The following is a 22940-nucleotide window of genomic DNA, read 5'->3' on the forward strand; positions in this document are numbered from 1 at the left end:
TTAAAGAGCGACCGTTCGTTATATAAAGCCTGTAGTATATAAAACCAATCAACCGGCTTTTTGTTGTGACTATAAACATTAAGTAATTCTTATGCTGTAACTTTGAATGCACCCACATACATCCTTTCTTTAAGCACCGCTGCTTCCACATGAGACCGTATGCAAACAAAAAAATAACCGTACACCCCGAACTATACCTTAATATATGACAGTCATGATTTTTCCGGTTTTTTTTTTTTTTTTTGGTAATTTTTGTCACCCTTCCTTCTAATAAGGTTCCGAGATTCGTGTAAGTGTGTAAACCATATTCAAAAATACTAACGAAATACAAAAATACAATCTACACCTTTTCTAGAAAAAGCGTTTGTATTTCAGAAAAGCGCAAATGAATATCAGAAAAGTGCAAATGTTTTTCAGAAAAATCAAACTTTCATATAGATGTTCCAATTGTTTTTCCGAAAATCTCGATTTTATTTCGGAAAAGGTCAAAACGTATTTCAGAAAAAGCCTACGGTATTTCAGATACTACAATCTTATTTCAGAAAACACCAAATATGGTTGAGAAAACCGCAAATGTATTTCAGAAGATGGAAAAAGTATTTGAGAAAAAGCGAAACGTATTTCAGAAAAGCTGAAATGTATTTCCGAAAATCTCAAATATTTTTGGGAAAACCGGAAAGTTTCTTAGGAAAATAACATTCGTGTAGAAAACTCATATTTCAGTAAATTCAAGCAAAAATTAATTTTTTACTATGCTGTGAACTGTGAAAAAGTAAATAATTTTTATTAAAATTTAAGTAAATCTTCTTGCCTCCATTAACATAAGGGTGATATAAGCACATAAAGTGTGCTTTTGATGGAAATGCGTCGTGGCTCATTCAAAAAAGGGGAATCTGCGGAAAGGGCTCAAGAACTTTAAATGAAGGGGATGACGGTAGGCAACGTTTTGAGAGATTTACTAAGTCATTGCACGGAGAGTTATATGAAGTCCTTCATAACAAATAAGCAACTCTTTTAGATCTGTAACAGTACGCCCCAATGCTCAATCCAATTTAATATTTATGGTAAATATAAAATCATTCGTAAGAGAATGGTTGATTGTGCTCGCGCTATACAGTACTGAACAACTTTTCTTAAATGCTTCGGGATAACGTGCCATGTCAGTCGGAATGTAATGAATTTTTCAAATTTTATTTAACTCGCTAATTTGTCATTTTTTTAACTTGGTAAACTTTTAATTTAAAACAAAATGTAATTTTTGATGTATTCTGATATACTTTTTGATATACTTCATGTTAGTTATTGCACGAAGTACTTTTAATTCTGGTTATGGCCTAATGCGCTTGTATGTATGTACCTACCAATGTTAGTTATATTGAATATAAATATCCATCAAGAACATAATATATCATCATTTGTCAGGCAGTACTCACATAATTATCGACCGTCGACGTCAGCAACATATTGGAAAATCAATACTCTCTAATTGTAGAGATAACGCACAGTGGAACAAATATGAGAAAAAAATTTATATCGAAAATTTAAAACATGTTAAAATTTTAGTTCTGTAGGATAAGTTATTAAAAAGAAAATTAAGAGCGAGGAATTTAAAGCCGAAAGCCAATTTGCTACTTGGCAGATGATGGCAGACGAACTTTTACCGAGCTTTCTTTTCATGGGAGAAATGTACTCAAAGGGTTTGCCGAAAGCGAGCACATTCATAAAAATGTTTCCTTCCAGATGTTCAAGTTGTCCTAAATTAGACCAAAGCTTTTGAAAATTAAGGCTTAGACTGTATTTTCATGCCCACTCTCCCAAAATTGTCTGCTGGAAATAATCTAGAAGTGGTTCTGCTAATCTACTACGACGTCTTTCCATAACGTCATAAACTCCTTAAAACCTAGATAACCTATGGGCTTTCCATTCTACGCTAATTCTAAACCTTCAAGCTCTCGCTATTAAAAAGGTAAGTGCTGGGTGGTAGGAAGGCATCTGTTAAATTTAGAGCCAAGATAATTCCCACTAAACAATTTATTTAAATTTTTATATACACACTAATTTGACTTGACCAGAAAAAACAAGGTATTATTTTCAGCAGAACGATTTATTCAGCCAATACATGAAAGATAGCCGTTTTATCTTTCGCAGAAGACTAAAGTAATCTTGCCTGGGAGAAACTCTGTTTATTTTTACTTCGATACAGAAACTGTAATGCGTTAAATTAATATCTATCCATACTAAGTGGGAACATACCCAATGTAAATATCTTCAGTGTTATCTGATACAAATCCATCTATACCAAAAAAGGCACTGTAGACCGACACTGTAAAAGATTCCGTTTTATTGGACTGCTTTAGATAATCTTGATAATAATGGACGTGTTACCTCAGCAGGGCAAGGTACTAAAAAAAGGAAGTGGCAAAACTGCGGAGTCAGCTTGCAAATTTTTGCATTTGGGGTTCTATTAAGCGTATTGTACGAATGACTGAAGCTAACCTCCAACATCCATCTCATGTTCTCTCGACATTGTTCACAATTCCAGACCATGCATCAGGAGAGGTATGATGAACGATTAGTAGAGGGCGATTTTCGTCCAGAGCGGGCATTCCTTCTTATTTGCCTACCCAGTATAAAAGAAGCATTTGATAGAAAGAGTTAATTTTCGTTCCATTTCTTGGCAGACATTGTTTTCTCTGTTTAAGCTGGTTTCCAGATTGACAAAGTCCCTCACAGTTTGGAATTTATATCCGTCAACAGTTACGAGGCTGCCAAGGGACGAATGAGCCGTTTTCTTCTTGGATGATAGCAAGTACTTAGTCCTGTCGGCATTCAAAACACCACGCCCTTTTTTGCCTCTTTATTAAATTCAGAGAAGGTAGAACATCCTGATGTAAATCTTGGTAATGTAATATATTAAAAAAAAAAGTTACATAAGCTCCTTTGTGTCCACGTTGGGGGTTTCTACTGCTTGATGTGAAAAGTTTCGAAAATATAATAAGTATGACATTTCAGTATCAAAACAGTAATAATCTCACTACAATCGAAGGACGAAGTGAAGAACCATGTGGCTCCTTTGATGCTTACAATTAGCGTCAGTTAACGGCTTCTAACTCCAATACGATCCAAAGACGATATCCTAATTCTTTTAGAAGACTTATGAGAAGAGAAGTCAACAACTTTTCTGGAATCCAAATACCTTTTGTTAGCTGACTACGTCTGAATTCGGACCATCTGCGAACCGTTTACAATTGTTTTTGTTTTTATCGGCCTATTGATAATTTATTTATTATTTATTTATTATTTATTTATTTTGCTGTTACTATGCTTAACACGTTCGCGGACGCCAAAAGTTTCAGGGATTATTGTATTAATATATATTAATTTTAATGCTGCAGCATTGACGTACGCGAACATATTAAGTACTTTGAGCAACACAATTAGATCCCTTTAGAAGGAGGAAAACCTCTCCAATCCATTTATGCCCATGGGAAGTTTCAAGCGAGGTGAAACACTATCATGCAATACATTCAACTTATTTACTGTAAAGGTACTAATCCGACCATTCGGTAACGATTTAATTTGGCCACATTGCATCTTCTAGGCGATACCGCTCCTCACCCCCTAATTCTATAAGGTAGCCATGCCTGTTGTAAGAGGCAACTTAAATCCACTCGCGGTTACGATGTATTAAAAAAAAAACAGTTTCCGAGGTGGCTGGGCTGGTACCACTAACTGCTATTGCCGCCGGGGCGTACCGGATTCATGTCCGGTTAAAGGAAATGTGAAGTTAAGGACTTTGAAGCTTTGCGAGATGGGGTCGACAACTCTAGAACTGCTATCAATATACTGGAATTATTTGTTTCTCAATTTCTGTTATTTCCAACTCAGATTCCTACTATTCCCACCAAATCCCACTGTATGCTTCAGCATTTTAAGCGCATGCGCATAAGTACTCGCTAGGCCTAATACCTTAATCTACCACAACATTATTATTCACATTAACAGCAAAAACAAATTTAAAAAGCAAAAGTATTTAACAGCTGCAAGAAATTAGTGCGTTGTCGGAAAAATTTACTGCAAGGGAAAACTATGTTCTAGCCAACAATGGTAAATTAAGGATTTTTAGCTAAAATAATTCGAACCAGCTGTAAGCACCAAAATAATAGATAACATTGGCAAAATTCTGTACCCAGGAATAGTATTTTCAAATATTATTAGCATTCACTTCACAGCCATAGGATGAGCAACAACAACAATATGGGCATAAAATATATGGAATTGTTGTGTGGTTTGGTTTTCATTTTGGTTGCAGTTTCCATCGATTTGAGTTCAAGCAATCATTTGCCAAATCATCGACTCGAATATCCGGAGGATGCATTGACTGTAAATGAACGCTTTTTTAATGATGTGCGAGCACTAATAAAGCGACGTCTCAAGGAAAATGCAGCAGTAAGTTATTTTCGTATATAAAAATTTATTGTTAGTGATAGTTTTTTCTTCTCCCATCCAAAAAAGTTACAAGAATTGCGTATGGAAAGCGAAAATGTTGTGGGTATTGGTGATGGGGCAGCCAGCATTAACAGCCATGGTGGTAGGGGCAGCAGTAGCAGCATCAGTGACAGCAATGACTTACCATCCAATTTGGAACATATCAGCGCTGGCAGCATCAGCAACAGCGACAGTAGCCGTGGTAGCATGAATGTGGTAACGACACCAAATGTAGTGCCCACCCCTGTACTAGTGGAGAATTGGCCCACTGAAAGCCATTCCTTTGGTCAAGTTACTGCAGTCGCTATAGATCCACATGGTAATCCGGTCATCTTTCATCGCGCCGATAGATATTGGGATGCAAAGTAGGTCAACAGCTGTTACGCATACAGTTATGTCGTTTCGTTGTGTGTGTGTGTGTGTGATAACTGGGTATGAGGACACGTATTGAGTAACGTTTTTTTTTTTTTCTTTTGCTATTTGTAGTACATTCAACGAGAGCAACATATTCTATTTGATCGAATATGGCCCAATTAAGGAGAAAACTATTTATATTTTGGACCCAAAAACGGGCACCATTAAATCCGGTTGGGGTGAGGAAATGTTTTATATGCCACATGGTATGACCATCGATGTACATGGGAATTATTGGATTACTGACGTCGCAATGCACCAAGCTTTTAAGGTAAGTGGTGTGATGACAAATAAAATTTAAGTTAATCTTATTCTTGAAAAAGTTAATTTAATTCAGGAGTCAAATATCGCAAGTCTTTGGGTTCAATCTTGCTTTCGATAAAAATTGAATTTCGTTTATATCATAGAGTTATAGGTTACTCCTCCAAATACCTATGTATAAAGTCTGCTAACATGTTTTTGTTATTATTTTTGTAGCGATAAGGACACTCCCGATGGCATTGGGGAGTGTTATCGATGTTGATGGTCCTTTGCCAGATAGAGATCCGGTACGTTCCGGTGCCAAGCCCGACAATATCGCGAACGATTCGTTATGACCATATGCGACCTTCTAGGCCATCCCCTCCTCGCACCACCTAAATCAATGAGGAGCTCGGGGTCGCCAGAGCCTCGACTGTTAATGAAACAGGATTCGCAACGGTTAGGTGAGGTTGACAATTGGGTTTGCAGAAGCTATATATTGCGCTGGCAACCTGAGAGGGTTGCGCTACACAACCCCTTGAACCTATTTGGTATCTTAGTCGCCTTTTACGACAGGCATACCTACCGCTGGTATATTCTAACCCCCTAACCCGCTAGGGAAGTCTGCTAACTTCCACAAAAGGGGTGGAATATTTCAATGGAATTTTAAGTAGCTTTCAGGAAAATGCAATTGGTCGCGAATGGAACGAAATGTTAAGATCGCTATTTTTTCCCGTTTCTACTTGTAGGTGAGCTAGACTCTTGAAACTTAGCACAAAGTTCCAAACGGAAAGAGTTCGATGAAATCATCATCATTAATTGGCGCTTAACCTCCTACGCGATTTTGGCCGTTTCGTAACAAGTCACGATAGCTATTCCTTTTTCGCAAAAATTGACGCCAATTTGGATCACCAAGGGAGGTCAATTCTTCCTCACATGCCTCTCCCAACTCAGTGGAGGGGCCTCCCTTCCTCTGCTTCCAAACTGCGGTGTCGACTGAAATGCTTTCTTGGTGGGAACGTCTTTCGTCCATTCGCATAACAAGATGCAGACAGCGCAAAATGTGTGTTTTTATTCGCTGTACTATAGTCATATCTGTGTAAAGCTCACACAACTCATCATTAAGCCTCCTTCGCTACCCGCTATCGGCCGCACGGGCCACAAATCTTCCGGAGAACTTTTTTCTCGAACACTCCAAGAGCCATCTAATCTTCTCTCGACACCGTCCAGGATTCCGGGCCTGACATCAGGAAAGGTATTATGAGTGACCTGAAGAGCGTGATTTTTGTTAGTCGAGAGAGTACTTTACTTTTCCACTGCCGACTAAGTTCGAAGGAGCATTTGTACGCTGATATTGATTTTATACTCAACAGCGACGCAGCTGCCAAGGCGCAATTGCGATGTTTTTTTTTTTTTTTGATGACCGAAAGTACTTCGTCGTGTTCTTATTTACCGCACGACCAGTTTTTTATTTTGAAATCACACGACATTAAAAGCCGCTTCAGAGTAGGCATTACATGTTCTAACCGTATTCCGCTTCCCTAGGGAAAGACTGTTTTTAAGCTTGTATTCGCATAACTTGCCGAAACCTGCCCACACACAATAGTTGGTCGTGGCAGGGATAAAGTCGAAGTTGGTTAAAATACTGTGGTGCCCGGAGTCAAAAATCCTAGTGGGATATCACGAAACCTGATGAACAACCTGGGCCGCTGCCTTTCCACGCAATATTCACCGGAAGGCGGCCGCCTTTGTGTGATAGTAGCGTTCTCGTTTTTCAGTTTTTCTAATCAAAGTCGGCCTTCGGCAGTGATTTGGCAAACACTCCGAGTGTGTTTCGGCGATGAAAACCTTCTCAGTGAAAATTCAGATGCCCGTCCCGCCGATTTGTAGGGAAAATTAGAAGGGGAAGAGAAGCTCGGCCTTAATCTCCTCGGAGATAATTTGCGCAAAGTATTTCTTTATTTTTAAGTTCAAGAAATAAAAAATTTAGGATGAAAAATGCCTAAAGCATCATAATTGCATCCGTACGAGCAACCGTGTGTCAGTCTACTACAAAACACCCCTATTGGAAACGTCTTCCACCCCCGGGACCGAATTTCTGCCACTTCGGTGTTGAGCTCCATATTTCTCATTTTTTAAGAGCCTTCTCTTCTGGGCAGCGCGCCATTTTTTCTGTAACATTGTCGAAAGCGATTTTATCGACTCTTTATTCGAGCATTTGTCGGTACTGGTTCCATCGCGAGCATTTGAGATGGTGTGTCAGCATCATCCTCGTCTGTAACGCCGTAAATGTACTAAGGATTTTTTTAAAGTGCCGATGTCCAGAGAGTATTTGGGTAACGTACTAGTTAATATCGCCAAAGCTTCTGGTGCTTCATACTTCAACATCTATGATTAGTTTCGCTCGTTGTTTATTTTTCCAGCGTTCTTGCCACAGCCGTTTTTTCCCCTACCCTCTTTGCTAACGACTTTCATGCGCTCTTGATCAGTCTCCTTTTTTGCTTAATAACCTTACTTTGATGGAGATTGTTCCGGATATTACTTGTACGGCTTGTACTGCTAAAGTGGGATAAGCAGAGGCTACTCTCAGAGCTTCCATTCGCTGCACAGAAGTTATATATGTAAGCTTACGCCAATTCTTCTTCGTATTTTTGCCCACAGTTCGGAGCCGTACAATAACGTGGATAGGGTTATATCCATCAGCAGCTTTTTTTGCTTTTGTGGGTCCTGCGATGTTTGCCATCAATCTGCTTAGCAAAGATGCCAGTATGTTGGTAGGGAGGTTATTTTACCTGTTAAGGTTTGAAAATCAAATTCGAGCGATATGCGCTATTCTCTTAGGTATCAACGTTTTTTCTACTGCCAGCTGGAGTTCGCGCGTGTATAGCCAATCCTTTGTGCGTATCAAGACCTGATTGAGCTTTGTACGTGCTTCTTCTATGTTTCTATAGAAAAGTAAAGTCTTCTCCCGATGTACACAAATCACGGTCATTCACAATACCTTTCCTGATGTCTAGCTCGGAATCATGGACGGTGTTGAGAGAACAAGAGAAAAGTTCTCCGCAAGATTTATTGTCCTGTCCGTTATACCGACGGCGAATGTCGAAGGAGGTATAATGATGTGATGTATGAGCTTTATGTAGATATGAAGATAGTGTAACGAATAAAAGCCTGAAGGCTTCGCTGGCTAAGTCATGTTATGCGCTTTTCGAAGACGGTGCGGCTAAGAAAGTATTTTAATCAAAACCTCAGTTCGGCTGCACAGGAACACTTGACCTGAAATTAGCTTTCAATTGGCGTCAGTTATTGCGAAAAAAGCTCAGGCAGTTATTCGCCAACTAATGATGATGGTCACTGATGCCATGTTGCCTGGGTGATAGTCTTCCAGCTCGTGTTACGGTTTCAGCGATAGGTGGTTTAAGGAGCCTTTTCTGGCGGTATGGAGCATGCATAACAGCCGGTATGCTGCGGGCGAGTTCAGGTCCCCTTTTCTTTGCCAATTAACAATAGCTGCCGCTTTTTCCGTGTTCATGTGTATACATATCCAGCATTACCTTTGGACGCATTTTTGCAATTTCCTTAACGGTTTCTGATAAGATATCGTCAGGCCCTGGTGCCTTATATGCTGAGTTTATCTTCCAATTTGCATTGTGTTAGTTTTTAAGTTTTCCAGCATATTGGTGGGACGGGACTCGCGCTGTTACACAAAGCTTTTTACACAAAATTTCCCGCCTGACAGAAGGCTGAATAATCGAAATTCGATAAAGTAGATTTTTTATTACTTACGTATTACCATTTCTTTCAGTTCAAACCATTCGACACTCAACCACTACTTACCATTGGTAAACGTTTCAAGCCCGGCTCCTCTGTTAACCATCTCTGCAAGCCCACTTCTGTGGCCGTCGCAACAACTGGCGAGGTAAGTAATATTCTGAGGGAAGAAAATTGAAGAGGATAACATTTTTTCAAGCATCACAAAAATCTTACTCACAGGCCGCATACTCTTCTTATATAAATTTCAGTTCTTTGTTGCCGATGGTTATTGCAATAGCCGAATATTGAAGTTTAATGCTGCTGGGCGTATTTTACGCACCATACCACAACCACCAGGTACAAAAAAGTACAAAAGATAATACTGTTTTCACACAGAAACTTAATGGTCTCATTTCACCTTCTAGTGAAATCGTAAATTTTTTGCTTTCACACAGAAGTAACTGCTCGATTAGTATGAAGGATGAAATGTCAAGCGAATAAAATGGCAATGTTATATGACAGCCAATCATGGCGAAACGATACAAGGTGGCAGCATGGTGACATACCTACATACATAAATAAGAATTCCATGTACTTTGTTTTTGTAAATTCCATGGGCAAATGTCAAAATCGTACTGCGCCGGAAGTTGATGTATCAAATCAAATAAAAATGGGTTATAATCAGCTGTTCGATGCGGCCACATTGTATCGTTCCGCCATGCAGACAATGACATTTACTTTGACAAATGACATTTTTAAGCACTGAACACACCAAAAACTAAGAAACTGAACGCTCCCAACAGAGTTGCATTGTGCTTTTGACTTCAGTAGGCATTCGATTAGCTACTAATGAAATAATTATAGATTCGAATTTTGTAGGGAAGATTGAGCTCAATAAGCATCTTAATGTAGAAAACTGCCTTTATTATTCAATAAGCCGTCTGTGTGAAAACAGTATAACACACTTTATTATAATTAGACAATTACTATATCTGAACATTGTTATAGTCCAGCAGTCAGAGTTCTTTTTGATGTGTACTTAAACATTAGGGGTCAACATGACTTTTTGGTCAACTTTTACGAAAAATAGAAAAGTGGCAACTTTGGTTCTGAAAGAGATATTGCCCCTTATAGGTTAGATTGGGCCAGGTGGTGGCTGCCCTAGTAGGAAAAGCTCACTTGGACAACAGTACGAGCAATTCCAGTGGAGAGTATGTGCAGACATGAAAGTAGTAGCCACTATTATGGGACTATCTGACCTTTCACCTCGTATAACAGCTGTTATACTAAATTTCTCAAAAAAAGAATTCAACCCTTCACATAAGGGAAAAGAGTGGACCACGACCACATTTTTAATTTTTTAATTTGCTGAACGCGTTAACAAAAAAATAAAATTTCGAAAGATCGAATTCCGAACTTCGAAAGCCGATATCTATTTTTTGGAGGCTAACTTCGAAAAACGGAGATAGTACTTTGTCTACTTAAGCCTCAATCTCTACAAAAAAGTGGGTTTGGTCCAATACCCAGAAAAAAGTTGATTTTGTCGCATAGTGTAATTATTAGATAAGCTTCAAGTTAACATTAAAAAAAAATATATATACCTCTAAAATTTTTACAGAATTCCTCTCACTGCAAGTACCGCATGGCGTTACGCTATTGGAACACTTAGATCTCTTATGTATTGCTGATCGTGAAAATATGCGTGTAGTTTGTCCAAAGTGAGTTATTTCAATACAAATATTTTTACTTAGTAAAAATATATAATTAACCTACATATATATTAAATATTTCCCACCACGCTCAATACACTCATACTCACAGAGCCGGACTGAAATCGTCACAGGGTGAAGGTCAACCCGCCGCTACTATACAGGAGCCAGATTTGGGACGCGTATATGGCGTTGCTGCTTATGGTGATATTGTGTATGCTGTTAATGGACCAACATCAATGTTACCAGTACGCGGGTTTACTATCGATCCACGTTCGGAAACGATTATTGGACATTGGGGTGAATTTAAAAATCCACATTCCATTGCAGTGTGCGTGAATGGTTCAGCGTTGTATGTAACAGAAATCGGTACAAATCACCAAACCAATAAAGTATGGAAATATGTATTGGTTTAAGAGAGAGGAGGAAGAGATATAAGAATACAAAGGAGGAGGAGGAGAAAGTGCAAAAGTTAAATAGCTTCAAGAAATCGCATGAACTATTAAATAGGAGATCAGCATGTTGAAGCATGCGAACAAATTTAAATTAAATAACCTCAAAAAAAGCAAACAAACCAACAATAATCCAGTGCGCACGTAGTTTAATATTAAATAGAAAGATCCATTATTCATACAGATACATACAGACGCATGTACGTGCTATCTATCAAGGATGTCCAAACAATTAGGCTTAGTTATAGCCAACATAAAGTGGGTACTAAAATCAGCTAGCACTAACTTTGGCACCTGCTTTAGTTCGACTATGACTATGCCCTAATAGCTCTAAGGACAACAACATCACAATAGCTATCATCCGGTGGCAAAATCCTGAGCCAGATAAATAATTTTGCATGTAAATGCAACAACAACGATTTGAGCCAGATAAATCCAGATAGAAGTATGGTTCAATTTGTGAGCCAGATAATTTGTTAATTACTTCTATTTAGGTTGGCAACGCGGCCTTTAATATACCTACTTTTTCAAAAATAGATGTCGCTGCTTAGCCTTTCGCCGTATGAGTTAAATGAAAAACCACGGCGACATCTGCCTATCACATTTCACGTGTGCGAAAATTTCACGACATCTGCTTCTCAAGTCTCTCAATGATCCAGATGATTCCCGTGAGAATTGAGCCGGAGCTGTAAAACTCACTGAAAAACGGCAAATGACTCAACAAATCGATTTCGTATGAATAATATAGAAAATAGTCACCACATAATTTAAAATTAAATTCATTTGGGATATTCACGTCACCTCATTATCAGCTTATCTGCCTACAAATTGTCTCCGTTATATTTCCCTTTTGTAACTTTTATAAAAATTATAACCACATACGCAGATAAGCTGATAGCCAGGGTCAGCTATTTTGGCGCGGTGGGTTGGTACTCAAAGCAAATGGTACAACAGCGGCATACAGAATAAAAAAGAGTTCTGTATCTATTTACGCCAATTAAGGAATCCGACGGATGCGGAGATATTGAGAATTAATTTACGACAAAACAGTTATAATTTTGAGTATAAGAATAATGAAACTTAATTTAATCTTTTAAATTCTTTTAAATCGTCAATAACTATCAATTCAGAAAAAATTTATAAAATCTACTTTCGGGAATCGATTCGCATAATTTCGACCGTTATTCTAAACCTTTGGTCGATCATAAGGCATTGGGTTTCTCGCGAATTGATCCGCACTGTCATCGAAAGGCAATAGGATACCGTATTAGACATAATTGTATGGGTCCCAGCACGATGTTTGATTTCGACAGTTATTCTAAGCCTCTTTATTGGTTAGGAATAAAGACGTATGTCGATCACTATACATTCCTTTTTCTGCAAATGGATCCCAACTCTCATCGAAAGCCATTCGTCTGATACCGTAAGGAATTTAAAGAAAATCAAACACTCTATAATAGATCGTAAGTCCTCACGAAAGCTACGTCCATAACTTCGCTCAAAGTGGTGAAACAGTTAGCTAAGCAGAATACATTGACGAAATGTTTCTATTGCGAGAAGCTTGCATGGCGGCGTCATGTAGTTCAAAAGCGCCCTATCTAAGCATAAATCGATTCCATTTTGTGCGATGTAGAGCGTTTTTGAAACGGGTTCTAGGATCGGTCGATCATCAAAGAAATTTAGAGATAAAGCGTTTTTCACCTGGAAGCCGAGATAGGGTCATATTCCACTTAGGCGTCGATATATCATAGCAAATACATATATAGTTGATACGCAAGTAATATAATTAATCAAAATTGATAGCTGACAGTAATCAAAGAAAAAAATAATAATAATAAGAAGCCGAGCGACGCGTTCGATTTGCACAACCGAAAACAAATATGATTCAAATACATATATCAAATATGCAAAAAAAACTCCAAACTTTAAAAAAGAAACAGATTTTTACCTTCGTATTTAGTATACACAAAGTTATGAAAACGCATAACAAAAAAAAAAAAAAACTCAAATCATATTTCCTGATCGTATGAAAAAAAAAAATAAATAAATATCACATTATTCCATTGCAAAAGGAACATCCATGATCCTTATATTTATTCGTAAAATAAACAAAAATCTATCTGTGCAGAAAATTACGATACACTGACTACATATAATCAGATATGAACCACAACCAAAATATATCTATTTCCACTATAGCTAAAACTAAAACTAAAATTACAATAAACAAAAACTTCTTAAATATAGAAAACTTAAAAAAACATACATATGCAACCAAAACCATAAATTAAATACTAAATAATTTAAGCACAAAAACAATAGAACAAATAGATTACATTTACTATGTGTTTACCAAACTACATAGCACATATGAAATTAATAAAATATAGCGGTGAATGAAAAGCCAATATTTAGCGTACAAACATAAAAATATATCTAGCGAAAAAACGATAATGTATAATAGCAAAGTTATCAAGTTTAATTTATGTAAGTTCTAACACATATATTATGAAATAAGTGATCAGCCCTAACCTCTTAATGTTAACTTAACCTCAAAATAATTGTATATCTACATAGTTATAATCTATCATGTTTGAAATTTTTTGGTGCTCCCTTGTGGTAATGAAATTCGTAAGCTTGTCTATCTGCATTTTTAATTGGTTTTATAAACATTGTTATTCAAAATTGATTTGTTCATATATTGTTAACCACACATACGCACTTGTACATATACTTTGAAATGATATATGCATAGCATTATTGTACTTTTATCTGAAGTAAAACGTTCCATTCTCATATTTATATCAAAATAGAAATATACATTAACTAATAAAATTGTCGTCTACCCCACAAAATCCAAACGAAGTTTTCTTGGCTACGAGAATTTAGTGACAATTTAGGAAGTCGAATCAATAGTCAAACCATACCTAACAAGAAGTGTTAGATGGTTTTTATTTGGTAGTCACCAATTTAAAAGTAAAATTTGTTTCTCTGATTAAAATATTTTGTTGAGCAAAATATCACGTTCGACGTTATCTTGCACCAATTTTGATACCACTGCATTTTACATTAATTCCTCCCTTCTGTCTCTTCCCTCTTAATCTCACCCTGTTGTTGTTGTTGTATTAACTATAAAGACACTCACCCTCTCACTACCTCTCGCTCTTTAGATTTTCTCTCTGTCCTTCACTCTTTTCAAATACCTCTCTCTTGTTCGCGCTTCTCACCGACCTCTCACGTTCCCTCGGTTATTCGCTCACTCCTCTCTTAATTCTTCTCCCTTTCTTTCTAAAAACGAACTATAAGTACATCAATTCAAGTAGATCCTGCTTTACTTTTCGAAAAAAAGGCTGCCAATAACACGATCCCCCTTGCTATCATCCTCACCTTCTACCACTTTCTCTCACACTCGAACCAAATCGGTCCCTGGTCCAAGACCACTTCCATGAAAAACAACTAATGGGAATGTAGCTCTATGCACAAATCGTTCGCTGTGCCACGTTATACCTAAAATTCACAAAGACACCATATATACAATTTTTTCCAACATACCGGTCTCTGGTCCGCTCTCCCATAAAAAAGTTAATCATGCCATAGATCAACTCTCTCAATATATTCTTGAAGAATATCCTGCTGAAAAAGTATTCAGTTTAAAATAAGTTAGTTCGTTTTTGAGATATCACATGTTTGAACAAATTTTTGAGATAGGCCGTTCTTCAAACAAATTCTGAGATAGGGAGATTCAATCATTTGCTTGACGTTTAATACAACAACAAAGCTTTTCAACCTGCAGTGGTGATATGGTGACTTCTACTCACATCACGATATAGGAAATTTCTAACCTTCTTACAATAAACTTGGGCTGGTTTGGAATCTACGAAATAGTAGACATAACTATAGAAAAAATTATGCAGCAGAACATACCTCCAAGGCCTAGGATGTAAACCTTGTTGACTACATGCAAAATATATTTATGACGAATCAAATAGAATGGCACGAGTTTAGAACTCGAAATGTTCCCTGCAGTGTAACTTATTTTGGTGCATATCGGTGCCGTTCAGGAATGAGTTTTAAATATCTTTGATAAGTATTCGATACTGTAATTAGTTCCTTATACTTTCGAATTCTCGGTATGAATTCCTTTTCGAATTTTTTCGAACAGTTTTGAGAATATTTCGAGACCAATTCATATTGAGATTAAACCCGGAATACATGGAAATCATTTTTGAGACCATTTTTCAATCTATCTATATATGTATATAAAAAGAAGTGTACATTTTGATTGTCACTCCATAACTCGAGAACGGATAGAAAGATTGCCATGAAATTTTTAGGAAAGATACAGGAAGGAGAGATGATGGTTAGTTGATTTTGAAATCCCAAATCGGCTTAGCCATTCTTGAGTTATGATTTTTTTTTTTAGAAAAAATTCAAATATGTATATAAAAGAAAGTGGTGTTAGTTACACTACGCATAACTCAAGAACGGATGAACCGATTTGGCTGAAAATTGGAGAGGTAGCTCAGAACCAGGGAACGGACATGGGATACTTTTTATCCCGTTTTGGCTAGGGTCTTGAGATCAAAACGTGGACCTGGGTAATCCTGGGACATGTTTGTAGAGTATGGGTGTCAAATGGAAGCTGTTTATGAGTAATTTGATACTGGGTATTTTTCGTACCCCTGGGTGACTAGGGTCTCGAGATATAGGCCAAAACGTGGACCGGGCACCCCTAGAATGTGTTTACACAATATGGATATCAAATGAAATCTGTTGATGAGTGCTATTAAGTAATTTTCATTGTGATATTCGATTTAGTCGCGTCAACCTGGCAAAACTGATAAACATGCATGCGAAACCGAAATAAAGACATTAATTAATAATACCCACATACCTATTTAAATACGTCCTATTCGATTTGCTTGAAATTTAGTATATAAATTTGCCTATATTAGTATTTACGATGCTTTTTTCCGGGAATTAGACCAGAGACGGACTGGGACTGTGATTAGGACTAGGACTGGGACTGAGGCTGAGACTGAGACTCGGAGTGAGACTGGGACTGAGACTCGGAATGGGACTGGAACAAAATACATACCACCAAGAATGAGAAAAACTTGAGAGAAGAGAAAAGAGAGAAGGAAAAGACTGAGAAAGAGATAGAATGAGACGAAGATGGTGATAGATGAAGCGAAAAATACGGAGGGAGGAGTGAATACAAAGATTAGGAAAAAGTGTAGAGGGGCGAGGGCAGAGTTAGACGGAAAAAGCTTATTAAAATGTATCCAGATAGACCAAAAATTTAGGGCAGAACAACGTCTGCCGGTTCTGCTAGTTATGTATATATTTCTGCTTCTCGCCCGCAATCACGCTTCCCAATAGTGGTAACCACAACCAATAACAGTTCTAGTCAAAGGCCTGATTTGCATCGATAGTATAAACCAACGTTCTGTGATTTGTTTGTGACTAAATAGCGGTATACATCACTACTATATTACGACTTACTAACCACTGCTAGATGTCGCAGTATCACAAATTACCGATTCCTTGATTTACCTTACCACAGCTAGTTTTTCTGCGAGAACTGTGATTGGGTTTGTGATAACGATAACTGGTATGAGTGATTCGATTTTCAACTGTGACTTACATCATTTCGTTCTACTATCACTATTCAGTCACAGCCGTGAATACAAATCGCTGCGACTTACAAAACACGGGATTCAAGGGGTTGATACGAGCAATTCTTAGCTCACGTAAGGTGAATCCTGTTGCAAGTATGCATGTATCATACACATATTAAGCAGGCGAGGCTCTAGTGACCCTAAGTTGCTCGTGGAACTAGGGTGTGGAGGGGCGGGATGTTCGGGCTAGTACCTTAATGGTGTTTGTTACCGAAACAACAACACTGAGAAATCACAGTTACAAATCACATAGTTTTCAAAAATGGCCTCATCTACCAGCCCTAGTAAATATAGGGTGGATAATTCTGATATGGATTGAGATGGGGAAGCTTTCTGACAGTCAGCGATTTTTGAAACAAAAGTTATCATTGCATCGATAGACATCTGAGCAGATACTGATGTGATTTGCCAACCTTGTCCCACCTCCCTTTATCATAAAAATTGCAGTTTTATTAATACTTAAGTTTCTCTGACCGGTTAGAGTCTAATCTTAGGCAGAAGATCTTAGCGTTTCCAGGCGGCATAATGCCTTAATACTAGCAAGTGAAAGATGCATGCCTTCAAAACACTTATCTAACACTTTGTCTAAGCTTTGGGCAATTGAGGGCGAGCAGTTTAATAAGAGTTATAAATGAGTAATTTTATGTGCTTGTAAGCGTATGAGTCGTGGCACAGTGGCTGACGTACCCGACCAAACGCCCGGGGTTGCGGGTTCAACTCCCATCAAGCATTCCTTTTTTTTAAATTTATAAATTATTATTATTAATGGACTGTATTGAGTTTATGGGGTTTTTGATTTAATGTATTCCATTTATTGAGTTGGGTAGGTTTAGTGTTATTGGTGTATTTAAGTCATGGGAGGATGCATAGCATCAGTACACCTTTATTTATTTAATTTGGGGCGAGAGTTGGGCACTCTGAGGTTTCGCTCTAATGAGCCACCTCATCTTCTATTTGAAGAACCCCGTCAAAGTGTGATATGGAGGCGAGCACTGGCTCTGATGTATTAGCACACCATCCGAAGAACCTCGATTTTAATTGAAAAACTCAAACTATGTGTTTAGAATATTTCACTAACCAGTTGAGAATTACAAGCACACTCAATGGCTACTGAAACAAACGAACGAAAAATGTTCATAGTTTAAGTCGCTTAAACACACTTCACACCAATTTCGAGGTGAGTTAACTATTTCAGTTTTAAATGCAAATTTAGATTATCTTGAATTGTACAACCTAAATTGTCTTTGTTAAATTATCCTAACTTAACCTAGCTTCCTCTAAACTAAATTGGGTCTAACTTAACCTTATTCCATGAAAGCTAATCAACAACTTCTATATTTATAATAAAAAATTTACATATATTTCTACATTTAAAAAATACAATAGTTTAAAACCCAGACGATTCCCCTGAATCTATTACAATAAGGCGAACTAGAAAATACATGGTACATATATCTACATATATACATTACGTAAGGCATACAATAGCGTTTCATTGCAAAAGCACGAAACGAAATGTTAATTTAAAAAAAAAATCAACATCACGTCACTCCGACACATCTGATACTTCTTCAGCCGTTGGTTCAGCGGGACGTAACCACTTATTTACAAATTGCGAGACTGCATTTAACTGCTCCAACCACATTTCCAATTCATTCTGTGTATCTGCAGCAAAAAAGACAGCAGCGGTATCTACTTCCTCGCCACCCTTTTGTAACGAACACTGCAGGCAGAAAGCGCGTGCGCGTGCACATAGTTCACGTGGCGCCATTTGTAGCGGCAGAGTTTGCACATTCGTACGCATATCCAAGGTAAGTAAGAGCTTATCATCATTTTGATTTTCATCTGCCCATACGCCTAAATGTATACCATTCAGTACACACCAGCGGCGATTCCAATTATGCAGCGTATGTGGATCTTGTACATTGAGGAAACCGTTATATTTTTGTTTAGGGAATCGCAATTCAGCACGGCCACATAATTCAATTTCAGTGGCAATATTTGTAGATTTGGTGCGTTGTGTGAGTGGCAAAGTACAATTTTTGCTTTTGGCACGCAAGCAAAGTTTGTTCGTGGTCTGTGATTCACATTCGACATACTCATATGGCAGAAAGTCCCGAGCATTAATTGTAAAACTGGCATGTAAGCGAAAACGTGAAACAATTTCATCGCCAGATGAGGAGGAGGATGCTGTGCCGGGCGTGCGTAAGGTGGGTAGTTTCTGGAAAGAGAATGTAATGAAATCAGTGATATTCAGTGAATGAGGGTGGCATATTTCCGATTATGGTTAAAAGTTTGCTAAAGTAAAGCCAATAGAAATTTTTTGAAGCAAAACTTGGACAAAAACTTTTAGGCTATTCGCAAGGGTTTCATTTCGTTGCTAAATCATAACCCATCTATCGTTTCTATGGTTGCAAATAGAAAGCCGCCTGGACGTCATCCAAACGCAATTTCTTCCTCACCTTAATTTTTCTCCTTTCCTTTCCGTCTCACTTGGACTCTATCTGTACTTGAACTTCAACTTCTACCGCTACCTCTACCTTCACGTCCTCCTCAACCTGTGCGTATGCCTTAACCTCTCCCCCTGCTCCCACCCGTAACTCTACCTATGCCTTAACCTCTGCCTCCACTTATACCTCTCCCACCTCTACTACAACAACCTCTACCTCTAACTATGTCTTTTCCTCCACCTCTAACTCTGCCTCAACCTGTATTTCTACCTCTTCCCCTGCCTCCTCTAAATCTACCTCTGCATCGACCCCCACGCCTAACCCTCCCACAACCCTACCTCTTTCTCTTTTTTTTAAAAATAACCCCTTCCTCTACCTCTACCAATACCTCCGCCTTATCTATGCCTCATGCCACCTATCTCTCTGCACCTCTACCTCTACATCTGTTACTTTACAAAATTTTCAACTTACTATATGTCCACCTCTAACACTGCCTCAACCTATATCTCTACCTCTTCCCCTACCTCCTCTAACTCTACCTCAGCATCGACCCCACGCCTAACCCTCCCCCAACCCTACCTCTTTCTCTTTTTTTTTTTAATAAACCCTTCCTCTACCTTTACCAATATCTCCGCCTTAACTATGCCTCATGCCACCTATCTCTCTGCACCTCTACCTCTACATCTATTACTTTACAAAATTTTCAACTTACTATAGGTCCACCTCTAACTCTGCCTCAACCTATATCTCTACCTCTTCCCCTACCTCCTCTAACTCTACCTCTGCATCGACCCCACGCCTAACCCTCCCCCAACCCTACCTCTTTCTCTTTTTTTTTTTTTAATAACCCCTTCCTCTGCCTTTACCAATACCTCCGCCTTAACTATGCCTCATGCCACCTATCTCTCTGCACCTCTACCTCTACATCTGTTACTTTACTAAATTTTCAACTTACTATAGGTCGTCGCGGCTCCAGCGATAACGTTGAAACTTTCCGCAAACGCAGCATGAACACCTCGCAATGCATCTCAGCCACTTCGTGTGCCAAACCGCAAACAAATTCAATACCACATTCACTAAATATCGCTTGACCATTATGGCATTCTGCCGATTGTGTCGATTTAATTACACCACCACACTCAAAAGTGACTATATAAAAATAGTTGAAAAAGAAATCGGTATTAACATCCATTTTGATCGGCAAACGCATGCTGTCGACATAAAAACGTTGCGTATGCTCAGTGGCGGCTCCAGCACCAGTGCGCACATGCAAATTCGATCTCCTCTCCGGCCATGTCTCTCGACGTAAGCGTGAGAATAATAGTAAACGTTCAGCTTCTACCATCTCTGGTGAAATTTCCACGTCCGGCAATTGACGACATATCGTTACGGCTTGTGCCAATTGCTCTACAACTGGTGCTTGTTCATCCAAAGCGAATAGCGCATCCAAATCATAACTGGATGACGCAGCATGCATTTGTGGATCGGTTTCATTGTGTGCATTATTTTTGATTCTCAGTATACTTAAATTTGGAGCAGGAAAATTGAAAGAACTTGATAGACGACGTGTTTCATTACGTACAAATTTTTTACTGCATTTAAAAGATTTTCGTAACACATCTTTTAAACGTTGATAACGTGCAAAATTGTTGTTGCTCGAATGTTTTTCAATGCAAGTTGCTGCTGTCCCTGCTGGGCGATGTAATATTTCATCGCACAAGCTTGCATTTGGTGTTGAGTGTTGCTGTTGTTGTGTTGGTTTAAATGTCTGCTCTACGTTGGCAATTGTTGTTACTTTATGCAGTTCACTGAGGCTGGAGGTATGTGGTGGTTGGGTTCCATAATTTGTCGTTTTAGTTTTTTGTGGTGTAGCTGGACAACTACTGCTTTGTAGCTGGCGACGAGTTGAAGGCATTGTAAAGGCATTTTCGGCGGATAAATTATGATTTGAAGATCGTTGAGTGCTTAAAAGTGACTGAAATTTGGTGGAATGGATATGAGCATAGATCTTTTTAAATGGTAAAAATGCTATAACCCAATATAAAATGTTTTGTTGTTTTTTTTTTTTTTTTGTATTGCTCTAATTTAGGGAACAAATAAACTGCAAATAACTTCTTTTTTTTCATTGTTTGTTATTAAAACATTAGTAAAACATAACAGTAGAAGCTCAAAAATTAAATCATTTTATAAATAAGATTATAAATCTACATATATATACATGCAGGTATTGAAAAATGTGCTGGCTTAACTTTTACTATTGTGACGAATATTAGCAACACTAAGGCATACTATCATCTCTAAGCCGATACTAAGCAGTCACTTGTATCTACATAAATAAATCAATCATTACGTCTACACATATGTACATACAAGAAGGGGAGAGATATGCACAAACACATGCTTATATCTGAGATACTCACAAAAGTATACAATCATCGGTGGAAGTATCTATCACTCACATATACACGGTGAGTTTATAGCTGGTAAACAATTAGTAAATTCTAGAAGAAGAAACGCCTAGAAGTATGCGAACGAGACATCACAGAGTATAAAAGGAGTTAAAGCTGAGTACGCAGTAATCAGTTTGATTTAAGCACGCTATCAATTGCGAAATATAAGTGTTATTAAAGTAGTCTAATAAAGATCATTTTGCATTATTAAATATTGGAGTTATTTATTCAACAGTTTATTGAAACGAGCGTTAGTAGAAGGTTGCAAATAAGCGGTTGCACTAAATTCGTTACACTATAAAAATTTTCGATATGCGATATGTGCCATTGTGGGCCCAATTTTTACCTTTGCTTATTTTTAATAACTTCACAACTATTTTAATTAAACTTTTCGTCCATAAAATCCCACATAAAATTTATTTAATAAAATTTTACCTACAGCTCCATCTAGCATAGAAATATTAAAGACATCCTCAATTATGATTACTTCAAACGTAATTAGAAAAAAAAATTAAATAAGGACTTTTGTATTCATCAATAGTCTGTAAGTGTTTTTTTTTTTTGGTTAGGTAAAGTTATGTTGAACACTATGGACACATTTAGTCTATGTGAGGCCTTTATTGACCGGTCAGTTCAGTCTAGGTTAGGTTGAACTTACGGACATTCACATAGACTGAATGAGTTCACATAAACAATGACACCAAACTGAAAAACCCTAGCAGAAACCGGGAATAAACATATCCTACCAGCTGCCAGACGACTGTAGCGTATTCACAGCCACGTCAACTTTTAATTGACAACCGAGCAGCAATTAAGGCAATAGTCTCACATAGCACAGCATCTAACAGTATGTTCAAGTTCAGAGTGAAATCAATCCCTGGAAAGAATCGGGATAGGGAGAAGCATACATCTAAATGTGAATAAAAAAGCGGATATACTAGCTAAAAAGGGCGCATCCATCGAAGCTTGAGAGGCGAGAGCTGCTAATGATCGACCAAGCGGGAAAGGCGTAGACCCAAGCGCGGTGCTGTGTCGAAGATCATGTGTAGGTCTTACAATCTTAGACTAGCAAAGTTGCTCGCATAATTGAGAAGAGGGGACTGTAGACTAATGACGGGTATTCTGACTGGACACTGCCTTCTGTAGTGCAGATGTAGGAAGTACGTTATGTGCTCGCAAGGCTTAGATCCCAGCTATATTTAGAGGCACAGCTATCACATCTGTAAGCAGCAGATAGTATAGGTCATAAAAAAGCTTATAGTATTTGCCACGAGGATGGAGTTTTTGTAAAACTTAGGTCCTG

General features: G+C 38.0%; 2 protein-coding genes across 4 annotated transcripts in view; one reads left to right on the forward strand and one right to left on the reverse strand.

Moving 5' to 3' along the window:
- Window positions 1-3993: 3993 nt before the first annotated feature.
- Window positions 3994-13911, forward strand: Pal2 (Peptidyl-alpha-hydroxyglycine-alpha-amidating lyase 2). 3 transcript variants are annotated; one of them, XM_067776325.1, is made up of 8 exons: window positions 3994-4147; window positions 4219-4449; window positions 4516-4853; window positions 4975-5173; window positions 8948-9061; window positions 9165-9252; window positions 10514-10613; window positions 10717-13911. In XM_067776325.1, exons 2-8 carry the CDS (start codon window positions 4240-4242, stop codon window positions 11018-11020), a joined length of 1353 nt encoding a protein of 450 aa, XP_067632426.1. In that variant the 5' UTR covers window positions 3994-4147; window positions 4219-4239; the 3' UTR covers window positions 11021-13911. The 3 variants fall into 3 exon arrangements, with proteins under 3 accessions (XP_067632426.1, XP_067632427.1, XP_067632429.1); XM_067776326.1 differs by having other exon boundaries at window positions 4233-4449; XM_067776328.1 differs by having other exon boundaries at window positions 3996-4147; window positions 4200-4449.
- Window positions 13119-22940, reverse strand: part of LOC137245521 (uncharacterized) — a 35471-nt gene continuing 25649 nt past the window's right edge. The window contains exons 7-9 of the mRNA XM_067776324.1: window positions 20143-21162; window positions 17903-18958; window positions 13119-17322 (exon numbers count right to left, since the gene is read on the reverse strand). Coding sequence (XP_067632425.1) covers window positions 18284-18958; window positions 20143-21162 — 1695 coding nt within the window. The 3' untranslated portion in view covers window positions 13119-17322; window positions 17903-18283. The remainder of the gene's footprint in view (window positions 17323-17902; window positions 18959-20142; window positions 21163-22940) is intronic.

This window comes from Eurosta solidaginis, chromosome 3, assembly GCF_040869045.1.
Source record: "Eurosta solidaginis isolate ZX-2024a chromosome 3, ASM4086904v1, whole genome shotgun sequence".
In the NCBI taxonomy this organism is placed as follows: domain Eukaryota; kingdom Metazoa; phylum Arthropoda; class Insecta; order Diptera; family Tephritidae; genus Eurosta; species Eurosta solidaginis.

Coding starts and splice junctions, on each gene's coding strand:
- Pal2 (XM_067776325.1), top strand. CDS start 4,240: ATGAGCAACAACAACAATATGGGCATAAAATATATGGAATTGTTGTGT. Junction 5,174..8,947: donor CAATGCACCAAGCTTTTAAG/GTAAGTGGTGTG, acceptor CATTTCTTTCAG/TTCAAACCATTCGACACTCA. Junction 9,253..10,513: donor CACCATACCACAACCACCAG/GTACAAAAAAGT, acceptor AAATTTTTACAG/AATTCCTCTCACTGCAAGTA.